The sequence below is a fragment of the Babylonia areolata genome, chromosome 35, assembly GCF_041734735.1.
Source record: "Babylonia areolata isolate BAREFJ2019XMU chromosome 35, ASM4173473v1, whole genome shotgun sequence".
NCBI classification, from domain to species: Eukaryota; Metazoa; Mollusca; class Gastropoda; order Neogastropoda; family Buccinidae; genus Babylonia; species Babylonia areolata.
The window spans coordinates 27,363,043-27,390,426 of NC_134910.1; the positions used below are offsets into that span (position 1 = coordinate 27,363,043).

The window sequence follows — 27,384 nt, forward strand, 5'->3', positions numbered from 1 at the left end:
CACTTTCACAAAGCATGCGATTGAAAGAAAATCGTGAATGTCACTGGGGTGAGCGTACGATACAGCGTACCCGTCACACACAAAACGTAACGTTAGACCATGTTTTTCTCGCACTTTCACATAGCATGTGATTGAAAGCGTGAATGTCACTGCGGTGAGCGTACGATACAGTGTACCTATAACACACAAAACGCAATGTTAGACCACGTTTTTCACACTTTCACAAAGCATGCGAATGACAGAAAACTTGAATGTCACTGGGGTGAGCGTACGATACAGCATACCTGTCACACACAAAACGCAATGTTAGACCACGTTTTTCTCGCACTTTCACAATGCATGCGATTGAGAGAAAACGTGAACGTCACTGGGGTGAGCGTATGATACAGCATACCTGTCACACAAATAAAACTGCATGCAGGAAAAAATTTTTAAAAAAAAAAGAAAAAAGGGTGGCGCTGTAGTGTAGCGACGCGCTCTCCCTGGGGAGAGCAGCCCGAATTTCACACAGAGAAATCTGTTGTGATAAAATGAAATACAAATACAAATTGTGACATGTTCCAAATAAAATGCTGTTTCAACCATTCTGCACACAAACATGTATTTGTCTTCACATTTCATTGGGGTTTTTTTTGTTTGTTGTTGTTTTTTACAATTTTCCTGCAATGTCCATAAAATCTCAGACGACTCAGTTAACTCTACGGCTAATAAAATGAGTCTGAATCTTAACTCTTTCACTGCCAGTCAATTTAGAGTGCAAAATTCTCTTGTGCTATGAAGACAGAAAATATGGTGTCTGAGACTAGCTGGGGATTCCCCTCTGCGATGTGCGGACAATATGACCTGTCCAACCGCTGAACATGAAGAGCAGTAGGTTCAAGGATAACAGACCCATGATCTGGTCACCTTTCACTGACATGGGTCCTCTACCCAGCTGCTGCATAAATGCGAGTTTGGCAGTGAAAGGGTTAAACACACACACTCTCTCTCTCTCTCTTGCATACAGACATGATCTTATTTGTCCATTGTGCACAAATGCAGAAGAAAACGAATTACATTTCATGTTTTGTTGTCCAAAGTTATGTGAACTAAGATATAATTTCATACCCCAGAAATATTACTCTCAGCCTTCTATGTTTAAACTAGTTTTGCTTATGACGTCACGTCGTGAAGAAGAAGTCAGACAGTTTGCAACTTATCTACACAAAGCATTCAAAATCTGGTCATTTAGTTGTTCCTCATTATCAGTCTAGGTATTGTTTTGTTTTATTGTATCATATACTGTATGTCATAATGTTTTCGAAATAAGTTTACACACCACCCCTTCATAAGGGGCTAAGGCCTTTTTTGAATAAACCATCCGAATCTGAATCTTGCATACAGAGTTAAATAGAAAACTCTCTCTCTCTCTCTCTCTCTCTCTCTCACACACACACACACACACACACAGACACACACACACACTTACAAGTGCATTTCCAAAGGAGTATCCTTCAACCCTGTAAAGAACACGATGGCTCGTTTCTCGTCCACCCACACCTGCACACAGAACCAGAAATACTTTCAAAATCGCAGTTCAGTTCAGCTCAGCTCAGCTCCGCAAGGAGGCGTCACTGCGTTCAGACAAATCCATACACGCTACACCACATCTGTTACGCAGTGGCCTGACCAGCAGCGTACCCCGACGCGCTTAGCCAGCTCTTGAGGGAAAATACAGTTAGACAAAATAAAATACGATAAACAAATATCTAAAAAACAAAAACAAAATGATAATAATGATCAATAAAATACACACAACAACAAAGAAATAAATATATGAAAGAAAAGAAAAGCAGAAATAATAATAATAATAATTGCATTTATATAGCACTGAATCTTGTGCAGAGACAAATCAAAGCGCTTTCGCACCTGTCATTCACACGCATGCATAACTCTAAAACTGGAGAAACTGAAGACAAGGAAGAGGCAGGCAAGGGAGGCTATTTTGGGAAGAGGTGGGTTCTTAGGCCAGACTTGAAAGAGCTGAGTGCGGAGACCTGACGAAGCAACAGAGGAAGTTCATTCCAACTGCAAGGTCCAGAGACAGAGAAAGAACGGCGGACGACAGTCGAGTGTTTGAATCTGGGTATGCGTAAACAGAGTGGATCCGAAGCCAGTTGTAGAGAGTGAGAAATAAACAATAATATTTTGAATAACAATACTGATAAAAATCTTACGATGTTAGATATAAACAAATATAAGATGAAAATTGACAAATAAATATAAAACTTAAAATATTCAACAATAAAAAAATCAAATCAAATCATGCTCTTCATAGCCCAGCTAACAGCAAAGAGCACAAACAACAAAAAAAATTTTTAAATGATGGTGACCAACTTTGCAGTAAAATAATCCAACATTAAAAACACTGAAAGTCAATCAACATGTGATCCCAACGAACAGCTATTTTTGAAAATCCTTTGAGAAAGGATGGTTTCTGTGGGTGACAACAGTCTACTGAAATATCACACCAAATTACACACACACACACAAATTACACACACACACAAATTACACACACACACACACACACACACACAAATTACACACACACACACGCGCGCAACACACACACATACACACACACACACCCCCCTCAATTCTCTCTCTGGGGGACAGCAGACGCAACTTCACCCTGAGAAATATGTACACTGAAGAAAGTGAACATGTAGTAATACAACACAATGCAACCCAATACAATACAATACAATCTAATCTCTCAAACTCAGTAGCATGCAAATCTACACATCATCACACTGCATGACATCTGATCCAAACACAAAGTAAATCAAAACACACAAACACACACACACACAACACACACACACATACACAACACACACACACACACACAACACACACACACACACACAACACACACACACATAAAACAAAACATACTAAATCAATCCAATACACACACACAAAAAGGAAATTTTCTTCCTAAAATTACGTTTAAGTAACATACTTACCATGACCCACTAATGCAGACTCCGGCAGGGGTCTGACATTCCTGTCCTGTGCAAACTACTACCCGCCTATGTGGAGAAAACAAAAGTAGCTACGGCCGATAACCTCCCGGAAGTAGGTTACCTCCCCTCTGTATCCCTGACTAGCTAGCTTCCTCTTTTGACGGCACCTAACCGTAACCAGTGCAGTGTGCAGAGAGAACAGGAACAGAGAGAACAGGAAGTAGGGAGGGCAGGAGGGTCTTAAATGTGGGTCACGGTAAGTACCGTAAAGTTCGGTCTATAAGCCGCGACTTTTTACCCCAACTTCAACCTCTGCGGCTTATACAATGAAGCGGCTTATTTGTGGATTTTAACGATCCCGGGAGTGTCACGTTCTCGTCTATTCTTAGCTGCCCTTCAACTCACCAAAATCATGATTTCTGTCCATGAATTTTTGGATGAGCTTCAGGACAGTGTGCTAACTGTTCACATTTTATAAATCAAATCCCCACACATTAAAGCCTTCAGATCAGCATTCAGTTCTGCTCTGCTCAAGCGTACACCCTCATCATGCCGAAAACGTGACGTTATGCCTATGATGCAGCCTTCAAATTGAAGGCGATCGACCTTGCAGACAACAGTGCAAGCGACAAACTAGCAGCGACCTCCACCTTCATGTTCATGAAGTGAAAGCGAGGCTGAAGTCAGTGACAAGACGGCGGAGGAAGCTGTGCTGGTTCTCTTCAACTCGGACACTGAAGAGGAAGATTTTAGTGGATTCAGTGAGCAGGATGACGTTGAATAAATGTGACTATCCCTAAATTATGGATCTTATTTTCGTTGTGTTTATTTATTATTTTTTTGTGGCACTAGCAGTATTTTCGCTCGCTTTTCTTTGTGTTGTTTCCCGCTTGTGTTTATTTCATAACCGACAGCTTTTCTGTAGTATCAGTATGTGTTCCGGTACCGGAAATAACTGCGGCTTATAAGCCGGTGCGGCTTATGTATACATAAAGTTCAATTTTTTCCTAAATTTAGTGGGTGCGGCTTATATACCAGTGCGCTCAATAGACCGAACTTTACGGTATGTTAAATAAACTTAATTTTAGGAAGAAAAAAAATTGTCCTTTTCACTACACATACTTTACCGTGACCCACTAGCGGAGAATGACACGACAAGGTGGAGGGTTCTTTCCATACTAGGCATACAGCCCACCACTGCCCCCCCCGCCCCCCCACACCCCTTCCACTCCCCCCCCCCACCCCCACCCAGGTCACTGACCATCGACTGACCTGTTTGCCCACGACGTCCCACTCTCCAGAGGTCAGCGGTTTCTCTTCCAACATCTGACCCTGTCCACAGCTGGGCACTGCCACACGACACCAGTGCAAGAGTAGGTACACACGCATGTACAAGTGTGTGTGTGTGTGTGTGTGTGTGTGTGTGTGTGTGTTATCAGCTTCTTCACATTTCGAAGTAGTAATCATAAGCTGGAAATAGAAACAGGGAGACACAAAGGCATACCACGCGAGTTACGGTTTTGTAAGGTTTGTAACATGTCTGTGATTGGTGATGAGTTTCATTTTATAATGGAATGTCCCATTTATGATCAGTTACGAAACAGATATATTCCTAAAAAATATTTGTCTCCAAAATCGGTTTTTAATTTTTGTAACATGCTCAAAGGAGACAAAAAAAGTCATTTTCGCTGTAAGTAAGATGATTAGATTTGCAAATGTTGCCTAGTTATACTTTTGGAGTTAAAAGACATTTGTGTTTTCCCAACTTTTATGTGACATTGTTGTGTATTTGGAAATGTTTGTTCTGGGCACGAAAAGATTATTTTGCAATAATCCTCCATACTCCAATAGGAGTGAAAGGATAATTAAAACTTGAAACTTGAAACGTGTGTGTGTGTGTGTGTGTGTGTGTGTGCGCGTGTGTGTGTGCTTATGTTTCTGTGTCTGTATTTGTGTCTGTGACTTTACATATTGTCACTAAAAACCATTAAATGATTCATGTGTTGGATTGTGTAATGAACTATATATATATATATATATATATATATATATATATATATATATATATATATATATATATATATCAGCATAATCACTTACATCTGTCATTGTTTATGCTCACATTTTCCCCATCTATTCTGAATTGTCATAATGAATTTATATACATAATAAAACAGTGGTCGACCCAAGAAAGTCTGGGCACAAAAAAAAACCAAAAAAAACCAAAAAAAAACAACCAACTAACCTTTCAACAACAACAACAACAAAAAACAAAAAAAAGCTCATTTTTACAATGCCACTCCAATTTTTTTTTTAACATACAAGTTGACCACACGTCTCAAAAGCACAATGGCAGAGACTTGTACAACCCAACTAATTTTACTGAAATTACGAGTGAAACAAACTGCATCTTGCTCTTTCTCCTCTCTCTGAGAAAAAAAAAAAAAAAGCAAGCATGACTAGGTATTACTTGCCTGATTTTTTTTTTTTTTTTTTTTAATCTGCGCACTGATCCTGTGTATAAAATGCACATCTCTAAAAGTGTGAAATGTTCATGTAAAATCACAGAAATGAGGTGATCATGTGTTTTAAGGGCTGTCTAAAATACGAGATGGGTGTGAGAAACTGATTTTTGTAACGGTGAAAAAGTTTGTGGCAGGGATCTAAGGGGACAATAACTCAAGCGCACGTCTTAATACCGAAACAAAGCAAAAGAGGGGAAAAAAATATATATATAGATATATTGCCAAATTTCACTTAGTGCTGCAGCTTTGGGGGCTTGCTGGGCTTGTTGGCCTTTTGGGGACCATCCCCAACACCGACTGTCCTAAAATCCTCGTGGCCGAGAGAATGGGGATGTGACTTGGGCAAGACACTCTCCACTATAATTAAATTCCAGCCCAGATAGTTAGGACAGCTGTTGCCTCCTCTGCTGTTCTGGTGGTCATAGTCTGACACGACTATCATATATATATATATAATATATATATATACATCAGGGATCGCGCTAGACTTTTTCAAAACGCGTGCAGCTTACGCAAAGTCGGCAAAAAAACGCGTAAGAGTCAGAATTGCGTCAGACCTATGACACTAAATCAAAGGTTTACTCACCTATTTTCGCCGCTCACATCGGCACTGAAATTCACCGCAAGCCCTGACAATCATATTGAGTCGATTCCGTGACTGAGATACAGTGGAAAACAAAAAAACGCTAGGGACTAGGCTAGCCGAGTAACGTTCAGCAGTCAAACAAGGCTTAACTTTCCCGCTACAGGGTCACGCCCTGTAATGACGCCCACTCTGTTCCAAAACTCGTCAGCTAAGCAGTGTTGTGTGCGCGCGTACTCTGTTAATTGGCTGTAGCTGTTAAGAGTCACGTAGGCATCTCGCAGTGCTCCGCATGCACAGACACTTTGTCTTGTACCGTCTGATTCAGTATCGCAAACCTAGCTGCCAAGTCAGTCCTAAAGTTGCATTGATACGGCTTGGAGTAAAAGTTGTTTTGCGTAAGTGTTACGCGTGAGCGCTGTGAAAATGCGTCAGCGAAAATCAAAATGCGTCAAATACGCGAAAAACATGCGTTAATGCGATCCCTGATATATATATACACATACATACATACATATTGCCAACATGCCAATACAGAAATCTGTGCAATACGGAAACACTCCCATCCAAGCCCCTACCTGGGACAGTGCCCTCCCCTTCAGGCAAGGTGCGGGGAGCACCAGAGGACGAGACGCTCGAGGTCACGTGGTACAGGTGACGATAGCCGGACTTCTGACTGGCCCACACAAAGCTGATCTCGTTCTCAAACGTTTGAGGGAAGAAGTGGAGAATATCGTGAACCTGGGCACATGTCAACAGCAGGCAACGTCATGAACATCATGAACCTGGGCAAAGACGTCCGGCAAAAGTCAGTGGCATGAACACCATGAACCTGATCAAAGACGTCAGACAACAGTCCATTATATGAACTACATGAACCTGGGCAGATGTACAACAACAATCAATAACATGAACAAAATGAACCTTGGCACGGATGTAAGTCAACAATCAATAACATTAACAACATGAATCTAGGCACGGATGTAAGTCAACAATCAATGACATGAACAAAATGAACCTTGGCACGGATGTAAGTCAACAATCAGTGACATGAACAACATGAACCTTGGCATGGATGTAAGTCAACAATCAATGACATGAACATCATGAACCTGGGCACAGATGTAAGTCAACAATCAGTTACATGAACAACATGAACCTTGGCACGGATGTAAGTCAACAATCAATGACATGAACATCATGAACCTAGGCACAAATGTACGTCAACAATCAATGACATGAACAACATGAACCTAGGCACAGATGTACGTCAGCAATCAATAACATGAACAACAAGAACCTAGGCACAGATGTAAGTCAACAATCAATAACATGAACAACATGAATCTGGCCACAGATGTACGTCAACAATCAATGACATGAACAACATGAACCTTGGCACGGATGTACGTCAACAATCAGTGACATGAACATCATGTACCTAGGCACGGATGTAAGTCAGCAATCAGTGACATGAACATCATGGACCTGGGCACAGATGTAAGTCAACAATCAATGAAATGAACAACATGAATCTGGCCACAGATGTAAGTCAACAATCAGTGACATGAACATCATGGACCTGGGCACAGATGTAAGTCAACAATCAATGAAATGAACATCATGAACCTGGGCACAGATGTAAGTCAACAATCAATGACATGAACAACATGAACCTGGGCACAGATATAAGTCAACAATCAGTGAAATGCACATCATGAACCTGGGCACAGATTATGTCAACAATCAGTGACATTAGCAACATGAACGTGGGCACAGATATAAGTCAACAATCAATGACATGAACATCATGAACCTGGCCACATATGCAAGTCAACAATCAATGACATGAACAACATGAACCTGGCCACAGATGTAAGTCAACAATCAATGACATGAACAACATGAACCTGGGCACATATGTAAGTCAACAATCAGTGACATGAACAACATGAACCTGGGCACAGATGTAAGTTAACAATCAATGACATGAACATCATGAACCTAGGCACGGATGTAAGTCAACGATCAGTGTCATGAACAACATGAACCTAGGCACATATGTAAGTCAACAATCAATGACATGAACAACATGAACCTGGGCACAGATGTAAGTCAACAATCAATGACATGAACATCATGAACCTGGGCACAGATGTAAGTCAACAATCAATGACATGAACAACATAAACGCGAGCACAGACATAAGTCAATAATCGACAACAACATGAATCTGGGCACAGATGTAAGTCAACAGTCATCGATAATGAACTTACTTCACAATACACAATACACAAACTTTATTGTCTATACTTTGGTACAGAGATTTTCTTTTTGGCAGCAGCAACATAAGAAGAAAACAACAAACAAATAAAATGAACAGAAAATAAAAAGATAAATTAAATGGCACCAAATGGAAATAGCTATATACAAATATACAGATTACTGAAATTTACGTGCCTCTCCATGTCAGTCAGCCAAACCGCATTGCACATCTTCCCACACACACACACACACACACACCACACACACACACATACACTTTCTCTCATCCCCTCTCTCTCTGTCTCTCTCTTCACAAAGATCATAGTTCATTTAAAAATCAAATATCACCAGAGTAAGACCAGAATTAAACCAAAGAGCAGCACTTCTTTTCCCATAGCCTCCATTCCTCCAGTGAGTCTTCCAAAACCTCTAATGAAGACAGCCGGGGAACGTGATTTCAGTTTCACTGCCCCAATAAAGTTGTAACTCTCTACCATCCCATCTGTGTAACCCTCCATCTCTTCATGAGTTTGAATTCAATTATGAGTTTGAATTAAATCTCAAGAAAAAATCTATTTTACCAAGCATCCCATTAGCTATGCTACAGTGTGTGCGTGTGCGTGTGCGTATGCGTGTGCATGTGTGTGTGTGTTGCATCTAAGTGTGTGTGTGTGATAGTGTGCACATGAGAATGTGTGTGTGTGTGTGTCTGCATGTCAGCATGTGTGTGTGTGTGTGAGCGTATGTGTGTGTGTGTGAGAGCAAATGTGTGTGTGTGGTGTGTGTGTGCGTCTGCATGTCAGCATGTGTGTGTGTGTGTGAGCAGATGTGTGTGTGTGTGAGCAGATGTGTGTGTGTGGTGTGTGTGTGTGTCTGCATGTCAGCATGTGTGTGTGTGAGTGAGCGTATGTGTGTGTGTGTGACAGCAAATGTGTGTGTGTGGTGTGTGTGTGCGTCTGTGAAAGTGAGCGCGAGCATGAGTGTGCGTGCATGCAAGCGTGCGTATTCATATGTTTAAGTGTGAGTGAGAACAGCTGTTAATGAGTGTGTGTAACAGTGCCAAAACATGAACTGTGTGGAGCGTGCAAAGCACGCAGACCTGCACAGCACAACATTGCACGCCGTATAAAAAACAAGAGAGGCAAGGCCTTCAAGACTCATACACTTAAAAAAAAAAAAAAAAAAAAAATCCAAGCTTTTTATGTATTGAGTATAATTTCAAAATGTAATGTTTAAGATGAGAAAGATCAGTTTAAAGCAAATTAAGTCCCCTAGCATTAATTACAGAGTAATTTCCCTTTTTTACTATCTGCACCAAAACGTTTGCAAAATAAATAAAACTTCCATGCTTTGCAAAAGAAGTTCCTGTTTGAACAAAAAAATGATAATAATGACTCCTCTTGTTGTTGTGTCAGAATAAGAGGTCAAAGTGCCAAGTTTAGAGAATACAAAAAATATAAATATAACAGTAAATGCAGTTTGCATATAATTAGGCTTCTTTTTTTATTTTTTTGTGCCCATCCCAGAGGTGCAATATTGTTTTAAACAAGATGACTGGAAAGAACTGAATTTTTCCTATTTTTATGCCAAATTTGGTGTCAACTGACAAAGTATTTGCAGAGAAAATGTCAATGTTAAAGTTTACCACGGACACACAGACACACGGACACACACACACACGCACAGACAACCGAACACCAAGTTAAAACATAGACTCACTTTGTTCACACAAGCGAGTCAAAAAAACGATCCACCACCACCACCATCATTTACACTGACATTGATCCAGATGGAGTTGGACTCCTCATAGATGCACTGCACGGGGGGGTAGGTTGTCAGGTCCAGACTCAGCATGTCAATGTCCCCGTCCATCACAGGCACAAAGCAGTCCACGGGGATCAGCAGCAGGCGTAGGTGTTGTTGGCTCCGGTCCAACACTTGGGCGTACACACTGCACACACACACACACACACACACAATAAGGGGGATGGGCGTTCACACGATGTGAGGAGAGGGGTCAGTGGGTCAAGTACAGTGAGTTTCATTCAATTACTTTATGTTTTGTATTTTTTGTGATTTGTTTCCTAACCCTAACAAATGGGTTGTCTGTAAGGAAAAGCAAGGGAGAGAACTATTCGTCCGGAGTGAGTTAAAAGAAATAAAAAGCCCATTCAGACATCAAACAACAAAACGCATGTCAACAGCTGCAACTGAATAACAATATATCGCTGCATCTGAACATGGCCTCATTAAAATATTTATATCCTTTCACACATTATCAAAAACTACACAGAACATGCAGCATAATTATCAATACCATTTTTAAAGTATATTATCAAATGCTGCACTGAACACACATTAAAATTATTTATGTTAATATAACTAAAGTACATAATCAAACACTGTACAGAACACAAAGTATAATCATCAATGTTAATATTACTCAAGAGCATTATCAAATAAGACACAGATTAACCATCTCCACTATCACATTTCCACAGGGTGGGAGTGACCAACTTTTGTAAAAACTATGTCTGCTACTGGTATACCTGGGAACGCTTAGCCAAGGCTGTCTGCGTAGCCAAGTGTCGCAGAGTGTGTGCACAGCCGGTTTTAATCAGATCACGACCCTTAGAGAGGCCTCTGTGGCGCTGTCTTCGGTGATTTCCTGTTCTGGTAACGGTTTACAGCTGGCCCGGTTTTCTCTTGGGAGTTTTCCTTCTCTTGGAAGGACTGCCTGCTGAGACTATCGGGCTCCATCTGCCCGGGTTTGAAATCAGAGTTGTCCTTCTCCTAGACTATGTGGGTCCACGGCACCTTATTCCATATCATTTGGTGCAACCCCCAAAGGGAAGGCTCCCCCATCCGCCACCTGGGGGACGCGCCCCTATGCCGTATAGTCCCAGCGCGAGGCTTATCCAAGGCTAAAAATAAGTAAAATAAACGGGGGGGGGGGAAATCAATCTGAAAATCTGTATGATACGGAAACACTCCCACCTAAGAGTCTGACCCCCGTATGCAATTAAGAACTCAGAAGACGGGCGCAATAGCCGAGTTGTTAAAGCGTTGGACCGTCAATCTGAGGGTCCCGGGTTCGAATCACGGTGACGGCGCCTGGTGGGTGAAGGGTGGAGATTTTTACGATCTCCCAGGTCAACATATGTGCAGACCTGCTAGTGCCTGAACCCCCTTCGTGTGTATATGCAAGCAGAAGATCAAATACGCACGTTAAAGATCCTGTAATCCATGTCAGCGTTCGGTGGGTTATGGAAACAAGAACATACCCAGCATGCACACCCCCGAAAACGGAGTATGGCTGCCTATATGGCGGGGTAAAAATGGTCATACACGTAAAAGCCCACTCATGTGCATACGAGTGAACGTGGGAGTTGCAGCCCACGAACGCAGAAGAAGAAGAAGAAGAACTCAGCGTCTCTAACATGACAACTACTACAAATTTGAATCGTCATTATCAACTCACTACTTTCCGTCAGGGGTCCAGCCTGCTCGTACAAGGTACTCTGCCCAGGGGCAGTGAGTTGTCAACGGCTCCACCAGGTGGCGCTCTTGCCTGGAACCCACCACCTGCACAAGGAAAAAGGCCTTCGTCAAAAGCCGGTTTCCTTATCAGTACCTGGAGTGATGGCCTAGAGGTAACGCGTCCGCCTAGGAAGTGAGAGAATCTGAGAGCGCTGGTTCGAATCACGGCTCAGCCGCCGATATTTTCTCCCCCTCCACTAGACCTTGAGTGGTGGTCTGGACGCTAGTCATTCCGATGAGACAATAAACCGGGTGCACTTAGCGCACGTAAAAGAATCCACAGCAACAAAAGGGTTGTTCCTGGCAAAATTCTGTAGAAAAATCCACTTCGACAGGAAAAACAAATAAAACTGCACGCAGGAAAAAATACAAAAAAAATGGGTGGCGCTGTAGTGTAGCGACGCGCTCTCCCTGGGGAGAGCAGCCAAAATTTCACACAGAGAAATCTGTTGTGATAAAAAGAAATACAAATAGAAAACAAATACATATCATACTGTGAATGAATCTGCCAAGCATGCACAAGGAATGATTCTTGCTTATGTGTTTCTATTCTTGTTGGGGCATATCTGTTATGCATGTGTGGGTGTATGTGTGAATGTGTGTCTTCATGTTTTATATTTATTTGCTTATTTATCATCATTGTTGTCTTATTTATTTATTTAATTATTTATTTATTTTTTATTATTATTATTATTATTATTATTATCATTATTTTCATTACTACTATCTTTTTTTTCTTTTTCTTTTTTTTTTCCCCCCATCATAATTATTATTTATTTATTTATATATGTACGCTTCTCTCTCTTTCTCTCTCTCTCTCTCTATATATATAAATATATATATATATACATATATATATATATACCTTTTTTTTTTTCTCTCAAGGCCTGACTAAGCGCGTTGGGTTACGCTGCTGGTGAGGCATCTGCTTGGCAGATGTGGTGTAGCGTATATGGATTTGTCCGAACGCAGTGATGCCTCCTTGAGCTACTGATACTGATACTGATATTCTTGTTGAATGCTTTCTCTTTCTCACATATGTGAAAATTTATTTCTGTTAAGCGTTTTTCCTTTTTCACACACATGAAAATTTGTTTTTGTACAGCGTACTCCCTTTCACACACATGTGAAACTTTTTCTTTTTTGTTAAATGTATTCACTTTCACACTCACACACACACAAACACACACACACTTGAAAATTCAACTGATTCACGTATAAATTAAAAACTATGTGTTCGTTTCTCTATGTGAATATTTTTTATGTGTGTGTTTATGTGCAAGTGTGTGTGTGCACGCATGTCACTGTGCGAGTGCTTCATGAAAAAATATTGGCGGCTGAGCCATGATTCGAACCAGCGCGCTCAGATTCTCTCGCTTCCTAGGCAGACGCGTTACCTCTAGGCCATGACTCATATATATATATATATATATATATATATAAACACATATATAAACAAACAAAAAATATAGAAAATTGTTGAATGTCATGAAGGATGAAGACATCTGAATCAACAACTAAACTAAAAATAATACCCCCCCCCCCACCCAACCCAACCCCCCAATTTTTTTTTCTCTCTTTTTTTGTTATAATCCCCACAACCATGCCAAGCCCAACCAACCAGACAGACAAGACGGACAGACAGACAGACGGAAAACGCACCGGTCCAAAGGAGTTGACCTGAAACTCCACAATCTTCAAGACGCTGCTGGCGTTGGCGGAACCTGCACGCGGGTACCTGTACTCATCCACCCCGTCCGAGTCCTGGGAGCTGGGGGCGAAGATGCGCAGAATCTCCACCTTGCCTTCGTCCACCTCTTCGTAGAGAACCCGCAGTGTCTGCACCTCTCCTGAGACACACAGAAAGGGCGGGTGAGTAGGGTGTGTTTTGTGTGTCCGGGGGGTGTGGGTTCGGGGTGGGGGGTGGGGGGTGGATGTGTGTGTGTGTGTGTGTGTGTGTGTGTGTGTGTGTGTGTGTGTGTGTGTGAGGGTATGAGCATGTGGGAGGGTATGAGTTTGTGTGTGTGTGTTTCAGTGTGTATGTAATGGTGTTGGGGGTATGACAGACAGACAGAGAGAGAGAGTGTGTGCATGTGTGACTCTGTGTGTGTGTGTGTGTGTGAGTTATGTGTGTGATTGTGTGTGTCTCAGTGTGTATGTGATGGTGTTGGGGGTATGACAGAGAGAGAGAGAGAGTGTGTGTGTGTGTGTGTGTGTGTGTTTCAGTGTGTATGTAATGGTGTTGAGGGTATGACAGAGACAGACAGAGAGAGATAGAGTGTGCGCATGTGTGACTCCGTGTGTGACTCTGTGTGTGTGTGTGTGTGTGTGTGTGTGTGTGTGTGTGAGAGAGAGAGACTGTGTCTGTTTCAGTGTGTATGTAATGGTGTTGGGGGTATGACAAAGAGAGAGAGAGAGAGAGTGTGTGTGTGTGTGTGTGTGTGTGTGTGTGTGTGTGTGTGTGTGTGTGTGACTGTGTCTGTGTGTATTTCAGTGTGTATGTAATGGTGTTGGGGGTATGACAGAGAGAGAGAGAGAGAGAGAGAGAGAGAGAGAGAGTGTGTGTGTGTGTGCGCGACTCTGTGTGTGTGTGTGTGTGTGTGTGTGTGCGTCACTGTGTGTGTGTGTGTGTGTGTGTGTGTGTCTGTCTGTCTGCCTATCTATGTCAATGTGTGTGTGGGGGGCAGGGGGGGGGGTTGTTTATGTGTGTGTGTGTGTGTGTGTGGTGTATGAGTGTGTGTTTGCATGTCTCTGCATGCATATGTGAGAGACAGCCAGCAAGAGAGTATGTGTGTGTGTGTCTGTCAGCCTGTCTGTGTCTGCGTGTCTGTCCAAGTCCGTGTGTTTTTGTATGTCAGCGCCAATTTGGTTTATTCCTACAGCTGGACACAACAGTCATTTCCTAAAGTAACCAGGTACATTCAGTTACCTCCCATCCCACCTCCACTCTTCTGATCTGACACAATAATTGGATGCATGCTCTTTAACTCACTCCGGATGATAGAACGCCATAACATTCCTGACATAAGACGCGGTTCTGGACAATGGAATGCTACAGCAGTTTCCACGTTTTCCTCATGGGGTAGCAGAACAACCGCAGCTACACTGGGCACTGCGAACGTGTCAAGGGTCGAATGGAAAGTTTCATCGTAAGATTCCGGAACAACACACTCGCTGGCGACTGTTTCACTTCGGCACCCCACATGACAAGCTAATCTGCATATGTATAGAAAATGGCGTTGCAGGCGATACAAGTGGAAATTTTTGGAGCAAAATAGATCACGACAGCGGCTTTTACTGCTGCTGAAGTGATTGAAATGCTTCAAACTAAAGGTTTTGACACTGACGAGGATGATGAAGACTTTGAAGTATCTGCAATGAAGATACCAGCAAGAAGGTACTGACAGTGACCCAGCTTCTGAGAGCAGTGAAGAGGGAGGGGGGTGGGTGCACACACGACGTGAGGAGAGGGGTCAGTGGGTCAAGTACAGAGAGTTTCATTCAGTTACTTTATGTTTTGTATTTTTTGTGATTTTTTTTTCCTGACCCTAACAAATGGGTCGTCTGAGGGAAAAGCAAGGGAGAGAACTATTCGTCCAGAGTGAGTGAAGGCAGACCCATACAAATATATATATATGATTATTCGTAAATTAATGCAAACCTGTGACACACACACACACACACGCACACTGACACATATACAATGCACTCTCAAATATACACACACTCTCACACTGATACACACACTCATTTTCTCACAGATACACACACACACATACACACACACACACACTCCCCCCCCCCTTGTCTTTCACACACACAAACTCTCTCTCTCTCTTTCAAACCACATACAAACACATACACACACAATCTTTCTCTCTCTCTCTCACACACACACACACACACACACATCTCTCTCTCTCTCACATACACACACAAACATCTCACATGCATGGACACAAACACACACAAACATCTCTCTCTCTCACACACACACACACACACACACATCTCTCTCTCTCTCTCTCTCTCTCTCACACACACACACCTCTCTCTCTCACACACACACACACACACACACACACACACACACACACATCTCTCTGTCTCTCTCACTCACACACACACACACACACACACACACACACACACACACACACCTGCAGAACTCTGGTCAGCCACAGGCTGCCACCAGTAGCCAGTGTAACGATCAAACTCCTCCGACATCACAAAGGATGGAACACCCGCAGTCAGGGGGTTGTCTTCCAGCCGACTGCTGTCTGGGTCTGTTCAACAACAACGCTGATATTAGCATTAGCATTGTTATCAAAAATAAAAAATATATGATGATACTACTGCTACTACTACTAATAATAATAATAACAGCAAAATTTCATTATTAATTGTAATAAATTTTTTCCCTAAAATTACGTTTGTCTAACATGCTTACCATGACCCACTAGTGCAGACTCTGGCAGGGAGTCCGATTCCTGTCCTGTGCAAACTACTATCCGCCTATGCGGAGAAAACGAAAGTAGCTATGGCCGATAACCTCCCGGAAGTAGGTTACCTCCCCTCTGTATCCCTGACTAGCTTTCTCTTTTTCCGGCAGCCACCTTGACTCCTGTTCCTGTGCTCTTTATACGGCTAAGTTTTTTTGTATTTTCTGTCTGTCGATTCTCTGGCGTTCTTGTTTTTTGTCAAATTATGTCTTCAAACAGGTCACATAATCATATAGCTCGATCGGGCGATCACGATCAATTCGCTGACACTCTGGGCCCTCTACTTCTGGCCCTCTCAACCACACCACCCCACCGCCTCCTCCACTCCCTCTGGTCGAATCATAATGACGGGCAACAGACCCAACAGGTGACCGGTCAAAGCACTGGACTTTCAACCTGAGGGTCTCAGATCACAGCGCCTGGTGGGTAAAGGGTGGAGAATTTTTTCCAACCTCCCAGGTCATCAGATGTGCGGACCTAGTGCCTGAACCACTGTTTGTGTGTATACGCATGCAGCAGATCAAATAAGCGCGTTAAGGATTGTAATCCATGTCAGAGTTTGGTGGGTTATGGAATCAAGAACTTACCCAGCATGCATCCCCTCCCCCCACCCACCCCCGAAAACAGAGTACGACTGCCTACACGGTGGAGTTAAAATGGTCATACACATAAAAGCCAACTCATGTATATGAGTGAACGTGTGAGCAGCAGCCCATGAACGAAGCAGAAGAAGAATGGTGTAATAACCAAATGGTTAGAGCATTGGACTTGCAATCTGAGGGTCTGAGTTCAAGGATTCAATCCTTGTATCAAGGGTGGAATTCATTGGTTTCCAGACTCCCAAGTCAGCTTAACTATGTGCAGACCTGCTAGTTCCTTAAGTTGATCTCCTTAATTTGCATACTCATGCCATGCGGAGGATCAAATAAGCACATCCAAAACACCAGCGTTACATGGATGATGGAAAAACGCGCACACCTAGCATGCACACCCCTGAAAATGGAGTACGGCTGCCTAAATGACAGGGTGCAAAGTCATGAATGCACATAAAATCCCAATCATAATTTGCAACAGAATGTGGGAGTTGCAGGCCCAGGAACAAAACAAAACAAACAACAAAAACAAAAAATAAAGAAAACCTCTTCAGCTCTTTCCACTCTGCACTAAAGACAGCAAAATGTGCTTCCACAATGGCATATACAGGGGCTCACACACACACACACACACACACAAACAAGTGACAACATATGAATTCACATAATTCATATTGGATTCACATAATTCAATTACCAGAAACTTCCCTCGTCAACAAATTATAGAAGTCCATGTACCAACAATAAAATACAACTTCCCCATGGTTGATATTTGTTAGAAAGATACTCAGAATTATAGGCCTTGATCACATTTTAAACAAGAGAGGCAAGGCCTTCAAGACTCACTTGTGATACACTTTAAAAAAAAAATCCAAGCTTTTATGTATTGAGTATAATTTCAAAATGTAATGTTTAAGATGAGAAAGATCAGTTTAAAGCAAATTAACTCCCCTAGCATAACAGAGTAAGTTCCCTTTTTTTACTATCTGCACCAAAACGTTTGCAAAATAAATAAAACTTCCATGCTTAGCAAAAGAAGTTCCTGTTTGAACAAAAAATGATAATAATGACTGCTCTAGCTGCTGGGTCAGAATATCAGATCAAAGTGCCAAGTTTAGAGAATACAAAAAATATAAATATAACAGTAAATGCAGTTTGCATATTATTAGGCTTCATTCTTTATTTTTTTGTGCCCATCCCAGAGGCGCAATATTGTTTTAAACAAGATGACTGGAAAGAACTGAATTTTTCCTATTTCTATGCCAAATTTGGTGTCAACTGACAAAGTAGTTGCAGAGAAAATGTCAATGTTAAAGTTTACCACGGACACACAGACACACACACACAACCGAACACCGGGTTAAAACATAGACTCACTTTGTTTACACAAGTGAGTCAAAAACCAATTCACATTCAGCGTACATAAATTGAAATATGTAGTATATCAAAAATTACCAAACACTGGAAAGATAAATGAGAAAAAACATTAAAGCTAAAATTTTACAATACAATCGCAGCTGAGTACAAAACTGAAACCTACCTTTTAAATATATCAGATACAAAACACAGACAAGCTTCAACGAAACTCAGAATAAGTGCGCATGACCTAAAGATGGAGTAAGGTAGATATTTAAATACTTCACAAGAAGATAGATTGTGCAACAAGTGTAATATAATAGAAGGCGAAATCCATCTTCTTCGTGTGTGTGTGTGTGTGTGTGTGTGTGTGCGTGGGTGGGTGTGTGAGCCCCTGTATTAAATATAAAACCTAAAGGTGACAATTTTTAAAAGATATTCAAAATTCGATCAACACAGGAAATATTCCCAGTAAGGTGATGCTAACAGATAATGAATATTTACAAACAAGATTAGGAAAATTTGCTTATGAATGCTGCTGCCATTTACTGCATTAACTGACTTTGACTTGAATTTGACTTTGACGTTACAAGATTCAGGTCCTTTTTCATAGGACCATGTTCTCAAAACTGAAACTGATTGGCCTGGGTGGTCTGAGGATGGTGCCAATCAGATCACTTATTTTAACAATTTAGGCTAGGCATTCTGGGTCGTACATTGAAGGTAGTCGCCTGGTGGGTAAAGGGTGGAGATTTTTACGATCTCCCAGGTCAACATATGTGCAGACCTGCTAATGCCTGAACCCCCTTCGTGTGTATATGCAAGCAGAAGATCAAATACGCACGTTAAAGATCCTGTAATCCATGTCAGCATTCAGTGGGTTATGGAAACAAGAACATACCCAGCAAGCACACCCCCGAAAATGGAGTATGGCTGCCTACATGGCGGGGTAAAAACGGTCATACACATAAAAGCCCACTCGTGTGCATACGAGTGAACGCAGAAGAAGAAGAAGATACAGACAACTTGTGAAGTCAGGTATGTTTGATGAAAACCTGGAAAATATCTGTCACTCATTAAAGGAAACATCAACTGATGAAGCTGACAAATGGTGACAGACCACTGGGAAGATTTTCTGTGCAAGAGAAAAATATCATGGAAGGATAATTTATAAATAAATAAGTAACAAATTACTGAAAGGGTCCCAAACTCTTAAAGAGCTGTTCCACTCACTGTCTTGTATTCATAACTGAATGAATACATAAATGATATAAAGGAAGTGAGAGAATCTGAGCCCATGACACTGAATCCCACACTTGCCAGAATTTTCTTCTCCTCCACTAGACCTTGGGTGGTGGTCTGGACGTTAGTCATTCGAATGTGGTGTAGACGGAGCTCCCATATGTAGCATGCACATAGTGCATGTAAAAGAACCCACAGCAAAAAAAAGAGTTGTCTTTCACAAAATTCTGTAGAAAAATCCATTCTGATGGGAATACAGGCAGCAGAAAAAAAGAAAAAAAAAAGTGGTGCTGCATTGTAGCAACTCGCTCTTCTCGGGGACAGCAGCCCAAACTTCATGCAGAGAAATCTGCTGTGGCAAAAGAGTATAATAAAACAATACAATAATACAATGCAACATAAAAAACAAACAGCTCCCCCACCCGCTCTGCACCACTTCCGAAACAGCCCAGCGTCACTCACTCACTCACTCACTCACCCCGGGGAAACTCAGCGGCCATCTCCCAAACCCGGCTGGTCCCCAGGTGACGGATAGAGGGGCGGCCCTCAGAGAAAAGGGTCAGCTACAATATCCTCAGCCCCGGACCAACCAGCGATGTTCCTACCAGGATGGGGCAGGGCAACAGGTGGTACTGTTGCACAGATTTTAAAGACCCCATCTGTCCTACGACGGGCGCAATAGCCGAGTGGTTAGAGCGTTGGACTTTCAATCTGAGGGTCACCACGAGTTCGAATCACGGTGACAGCGCCTGGTGGGTAAAGGGTGGAGATTTTTACGATCTCCCAGGTCAACATATGTGCAGACCTGGCAGTGCCTGAACCCCCTTCGTGTGTATACGCAAGCAGAAGATCAAATACGCACAATAAAGATCCTGTAATCCATGTCAGCGTTCGGTGGGTTATGGAAACAAGAACATACCCAGCATGCACACCCCCGAAAGCGGAGTATGGCTGCCTACATGGCGGGTTAAAAACGGTCATACACGTAAAAGCCCACTCGCGTATATACGAGTGAACGTGGGAGTTGCAGCCCACGAACGCAAAAGAAAGAAAGAAAGAAAGAAGAAACTCCTTCGATGGGTTCATCATGCCATCAAGAGACACGCCATTAACCTCTAGCCCTAGGGTGGGGTCCTCAAGAGAAAAAATTTCCCCACTGTGCTCACAAGGTAGGTCTCTGGGCCATGAGGCAACGGATACCCCCAGGTTCTAAAGACCAAGGTGCTGGGCTGCAGGGCACACTCCAACAAACCACAACACCATGCATCATCGCCTATGACAATGTCAACAGCAACAACAACAAAAACCCAAAAAAAACACACTCACCTCTTCTTCTTCTTCTGCGTTCGTGGGCTACAACTCCCATGTTTTACGTTTATGACCGTTTTTAACCCGCCATGTAGGCAGCCATACTCCGCTTTCGGGGGTGTGCATGCTGGGTATGTTCTTGTTTCCATAACCCACCGAATGCTGACATGGATTACAGGATCTTTAACGTGCGTATTTGATCTTATGCTTGCATATACACACGAAGGGGGTTCAGGCACTGGCAGGTCTGCACATGTGTTGACCTGGGAGATCGTAAAAATCTCCACCCTTTACCCCACCAGGCGCCATCACCGTGATTCGAACCCGGGACCCTCAGATCGAAAGTCCAACGCCTTAACCATTCGGCTAAGGCGCCCGTCAAACTCACTCACCGACTTGTGTGAAGGTGAGCTGCATCTCCTGGAAGGTGTTGAGAGAGGTGACCCAGATGTCGTTGTTGTGGACAAACGCCATGATGTCCGCACACACCGGGCAGATCTTGGGGTCCAGGCGAGCTCCCGCGCACGATGTTTCTATCAACTTTGGCAGCACAGGGATGGAGCTGGGGAGATCACACTGAAATGAAAACCCACAGCACACAGAGGTGGTTAGAGGTCTGTCAACGGGTCAAGAAGACAACCTCCTCAAAATCTGTTTAAAAAAAAAAAAAGAAATCAGGAAAAGGTCACATAAAGCTAATGTTCATGGTGATGACTGCCATAATAATTATCATAAACCATAGTGTTTTGATTTACTTTATCCTTTTAAGTTTGTAATATTCCCAGTGGGGTAGAGATGAAATATGTGTGTTGGGCAGCGACCTGAAAACATTTCTCTGCAGCATGCCTGTCCATCTTTTTTTCATTCACACATCATTCTAATGTAATGTACTGTGTCGTTACGCACAATGTTTATGCACATTATATAAATATAAATCAATACAAATATTGCGTGAGAAAAACACACACACACAGTGACACACACACACCAAGTTTTCAATATCAAGAACACAAACTGACTACAGGTAAAGATGACCCCCAGAAGAAAAAAAAAATCATAGCCAGTAAACAACACTCAGCCCCACCAGTCTGAGTTTTGAAGACTATTGTTTCCACTGATGATGTGCAACCTGTACTTTAATAACTGCAACAGATTTCTACTCTCTCTCTCTCTCTCAATATTGCAGTCTCTGCTGTCTCACAAGACAACGCACTGCTGTTGACACTATGGAGCTCGAACAGTGTGGCTGAAGGCTGAAAGGTATGATCCTGAAGCAGCAGTGTTACAGACCTCATATCAAAAAGCTTTTCTCTGTGTGTGTGTGCTATCCCATATTGATATCTGGCTGACTGACATGAGGTGAATGGGCCGCATTAAACAAATGATACAGAGAACATGTATAATACTATAGAGAGAGAGACAGACAGACAGAGACAGAGTAAGAGACAGAGAGATTTTGAAAAAAACTTATCAATAGAAACATATCTGATTAATTTCATTATCATCAATATGTCAATATAAACCCTTATTGCATGAAGACATACTCACTGCCTAATATATTCTAACAACTTAGGGTTAGGGAAACTTGGGAGTTTGGAAGATTTGGGCTTTTTTATTTGTTTGTTTGTTTTGTTTTGTTTTGTTTCTGTTTCTAGTTGTTCAGGCTTACCGTCAAATCACGATCCTCACACATGTACAGGCAACTGTTTGCTGGGAAGACAAAGCGACCCTTAGCCCCGGCACAATCGTAAGAAGTTATCCCGTACGACCCCATTCTCTTCCTTTCCAGCATCAGCTGCTCCTCTCTCGACAGTTGCCCTGACGACCAGGATGGCTGCAAAATGTCCAGCAAATTGGTCCAAGCCAGCACAGGTTTACCCAGCTCCTCCTCCGACCCCTCCTCCTCCACCAGGTCAGCGTACAGCAGGGAATTCTCTCTCGCCTTCTCGGGGGTGCCCAGGAAATACAGCCTTCCCAGCCAACGATTCCCTCCAACGACGGCGCCCTCTGGAACCATCCTGAAGGTGAAGGATGTTGGCGGGCTGGACCCCAGCATGATCAGCGACTTCATGGTTTCGTTGACGCTTCTGCGCAGCTCCTCCCATGTTTTCTTCCCTCCGCTCTCTGTTTCGTGGGGAGGAGAAGAGTCCACAGTGTACGGGTCAATCATGACTTCAGACGCCATCGTTGCTGCTGCTGCATTGATACAAGGTTGGTTTGACCTTTCGACCAGGTTTGCTCAAACTGTTTCCGCTTCTTGCCTGATCTTTGCTGTGGGGGCTGAGAGTTTCTGAAAGGAAAAAAGTACACAACACATTACTACCACTGATGGCACAAATACTTGTGTTCTTTTACAACCAGTAATACCACTGGCAGCATCATTCATAACTACCTCTGACTAAGTAACTCACTGATTTTAAGTAACAGCATCATTCATAACTACCACTGACTAAGTAACTCACTGATTTTAAGTAACAGCATCATTCATAACTACCACTGACTAAGTAACTCACTGATTTTAAGTGACAGCATCATTCATAACTACCACTGACTAAGTAACTCACTGATTTTAAGTAACAGCATCATTCATAACTACCACTAAGTAACTCACTGATTTTAAGTAACAGCATCATTCCTAACTACCACTGACTGAGTAACTCACTGATTTTAAGTAACAGCATCATTCATAACTACCACTGACTAAGTAACTCACTGATTTTAAGTAACAGCATCATTCATAACTACCACTGACTTAGTAACTCACTGATTTTAAGTAACAGCATCATTCATAACTACCACTGACAAACTCACTGATTTTAAGTAACAGCATCATTCATAACTACCACTAAGTAACTCACTGATTTTAAGTAACAGCATCATTCATAACTACCACTGACTAAGTAACTCACTGATTTTAAGTAACAAGTTCTCAATGACTCAAGGTAAGCCAATTTTCCTTTTTTTTTCTTTCTTTTTTTTAATGACATACCTGATGATTAAGACCTGGCCAATTGTTTCTGCCTTTTTTCTTTCATTTATTTTTACCAGAAAACAAGATCAAGTCTCTTTGCTCCATGCTCCTATTTCATGAGTAATGACTGCATAGTAATAAAAAAAAAAGAATAACTTATTGTGACACATAAAATACGACAATGATGGTCAGTCTTGTCTTGTCAATGTCGCAAGTTGTTTTTTTTTCATTTCCATCACCATCGTGTCTAAATCAGCACTCGCGCTTTCCTAGTCTATTTATGAATTGTTCCACGACTGGAGGCATTGGTGATGATTAGCCAGGTTAACTACACATGTGATATAAACCAATGATGCAACCAATGTTTGGATCTTAAATGTACTCGGTGAAAGTAGAAAAATGCCTTTTGAGAAATTATCGGGTCGGCCACATTGACAACTCAGTTTTTCCTTCCATCGAGATTCGGCCGATTGTAAATGTTCTAGTTTTTGAGTTCTAGGTTTTTCATGACTTACTGAGGAATTAAATTTAATCACCAAGTCTTCCTGGTTGTGAATTTTTGTGGTTCATCAAATGATTTCAGACACCTTAGCAAGTTAGTCTGCTCTCTGTGAAACCCTACAGGCCGATTTGTCGACTGCAACTGTGCATGCCCAGTGCAAACTTCAATCGAAATAAACATTAACAAGATTATCTCACCTTTAAAAAAACACAGAGTACTTCAAATAACAGTTCTTTAGTAGATAACTGTCAATTTTAGCAAATAACGGCAAATGCGCAACTCAGACGTAAAAGCACTGACACAGATGATGATCTTCCCAACTCGGGTATCTTGGCCCGTCCATTTGCAATGTTCCTATCTTCTGCGTTCGAGAACACGAATGATACAAGGTAACATATCTTTTTACCGCGACAAGACGTACGTACTTTCGTTTTCATCAAAACCGTTTGTTCCAAGAGACATCAGAGTGTGAAACTGATATTTCACAATGTTGGTGAATTATATTCTCAAAACATCTGAAACATTTGTCTGTTAGGCCTATGCAAACTGGTGTGCAGCGTACGTGGGAAAAGGCGGCGGAGGAGGAGCGATCGAGCAGGGCCGGTGCAGACTGTGAACGCCTGATAGATTCCCATTGATATACTCATGTGAAGACATTTCTCCATGACCAGAAATCTTCAGAAACATCCCAGAATACTCCAAACAATCTACCACGCCAGTGTGCTTTGATCCCCAAGTACTGCAGCGAGCCTTGATGGCACAATCTGGTCTAGACCGGTGACAGGCTGAATTCTTTCTATACATGTCAGTCAGTGTTGCCTCGTATGTATCCTGGGTTTTGTGATTGTGAGACATGACTCTCTTTTTCTTCTTCCTTGGCTTGGACTGGGTTCTGACGAACATGTGTAGTTCGGCGGTGGAGTCTGTTGAGCTAACTTGGAATAAGGGGGTGGCCCATAGCTGAGAAATAACTCAGAGTTCTAAAAGGTTAAAACTATGTATACGTGGCATTGCTGGTCAGTTGTTCTTAGCTGAGCCAGCTACGCCGACCCAGACCTGCCTGGAAGACCTTCAACGAAGGAGTTTCCGTGAGGCTGGGTGGCAGTTTGTTCCACTGGTGCAGGGTTCTAGGAAACTGAGAAGAGAGCTGGGTGGGTGACGTCAGTGATCCTGGAATGCATGACAGTCTTTGGGCTCCCTTTGTCCGGGTATCCCCTTTGGTGTAGCACTGAGAGGGACGAAGCGATGTTAACCATGCTGTTATAGATCTTGCAAAGCAGGTGGAGTGATGGCCTAGAGGTAACGCGTCCGCCTAGGAAGCGAGAGAGAATCTGAGCGCGCTGGTTCGAATCACGGCTCAGCCGGCCGCCGATATTTTCTCCCCCTCCACCAGACCTAGTGAGTGGTGGTCTGGACGCTAGTCATTCGGATGAGACGATAAACCGAGGTCCCGTGTGCAGCATGCACTTAGCGCACGTAAAAGAACCCACGGCAACAAAAGGGTTGTTCCTGGCAAAATTCTGTAGAAAAATCCACTTCGGTAGGAAAAACAAATAAAACTGCACGCAGGAAAAAAAAAAAAAAAAAAGGGTGGCGCTGTAGTATAGCGACGCGCTCTCCCTGGGGAGAGCAGCCCGAATTTCACACAGAGAAATCTGTTGTGATAAAAAGAAATACAGATACAAATACAAATACAAAAATGGTAAGGCAGTTGTGTTGTCTTCTTTCTGCGAGAGGCTCCCACTGCAGTGTGTTGAGCATGCTGTTCACACAGCCTGCATGGTGCCCAATCGCTGTAATTGTTGAAGACATAGCGGGCCGTGCCCTGCGTTGCACTTTCTCAAGCGCCGTGACGTCTTTCTGACACTGAGGTCGGGTTCCAGACAGTGGATGCGTTCTCTAAGACTGGTCTGACCATGGTGGTCTTTCACGTCACATCTGGTCGCTGACTTGACGCTGGTGAAGCATTTATTGTACGGAAGTTCCGCCTCAGAAAGCCCACAGCTCTGTTGCCCTTGTTGACCATGTTGGCGATGTGTTTTCCCCACTGAGGACAGATCCTCTTTGATGGTAACGCAGAGGTATTTGTTGGATGCTGTTGAAAACGGCCGAGTATGATTGCCTAAATGGCGGGTGTGTGAAAAAGGTCATACTCATAAAAGCATACTCGTGTATTCGAGTGAAACAGGAGTCTCAGGCCACGAACGGAGAAAAAGTGAATAAAGTAGGCTCAAGGACTGATCCGTGAGGTACACCAAACATAAAGGAGACTGACAACCTTCACGGTTATAGATGCATTCACAAAACTGCCCCTTCCTATCTCTGTGGCTGCCTTCACCTCTACACTCCATCTCGCTCACTACGATCGGCCTCGGATCCACTCTGTTTACGCATACCCAGATTCAAACACTCGACTGTTGGCCGCCGTTCTTTCTCTGTTTCTGGACCTTGCGATTGGAATGAACTTCCTTTTTCGCTTCGTCAAGTCTCCACACTCAGCTCTTTCAAGTCTGGCCTTAAAACCCACCTCTTCCCAAAATAGCCTCCCTTGCCTGCCCTTCCTTGTCTTTAGTTTCTACAGTATTAGAGTTATGCATGCGTGTGAATGACTGGTGCGAAAGCGCTTTGATTTGCCTCTGCACAAGATCCAGCGCTATATAAATACCATTATTATTATTATTATTATTTACTTTGATTTAACCCAAGAGCTGACGATTTGAGAAATGTGATGACTGAAAACCATTTTTAAGCAGAAGATCGAATGCCAATGGCAGCGCTGAGATGGTCGATAAGAATTTTGGTGGTCAGTTGTATCAAACGCTGCAGACAGACAGACCCAGAAATGACGCTACGGATGTGAGTCTTTTGCCATTGCATTTGAGAGGAGACTGACTATCTGTGACAGAAAGAGGGACCGCCAGTTTCCATGCTGTGGTTTTTTCCGATAATGCACACTGATAACATTCGAGTGGACCGTTTTCAATAA

General features: G+C 42.6%; 1 protein-coding gene across 2 annotated transcripts in view; it reads right to left on the minus strand.

The window, feature by feature from the left end:
- LOC143277828 (dipeptidyl peptidase 9-like) overlaps positions 1–24,753 on the minus strand; it is a 43,147-nt gene extending 18,394 nt beyond the window's left edge. Inside the window, exons 1-10 of one of the 2 annotated variants that reach the window (XM_076582740.1) lie at positions 24,699–24,753; positions 22,595–23,215; positions 21,318–21,501; positions 16,085–16,210; positions 13,587–13,774; positions 11,866–11,969; positions 10,164–10,335; positions 6,698–6,860; positions 4,284–4,360; positions 1,469–1,539 (exon numbers count right to left, since the gene is read on the minus strand). In XM_076582740.1, coding sequence (XP_076438855.1) covers positions 1,469–1,539; positions 4,284–4,360; positions 6,698–6,860; positions 10,164–10,335; positions 11,866–11,969; positions 13,587–13,774; positions 16,085–16,210; positions 21,318–21,501; positions 22,595–23,110 — 1,601 coding nt within the window. In that variant the 5' untranslated portion in view covers positions 23,111–23,215; positions 24,699–24,753. Of the gene's footprint in view, positions 1–1,468; positions 1,540–4,283; positions 4,361–6,697; positions 6,861–10,163; positions 10,336–11,865; positions 11,970–13,586; positions 13,775–16,084; positions 16,211–21,317; positions 21,502–22,594; positions 23,216–24,595 lie in introns of both variants that reach the window. The other variant, XM_076582739.1, reaches the window with a different exon arrangement.
- Between the last annotated feature and the right edge of the window lie 2,631 nt (positions 24,754–27,384).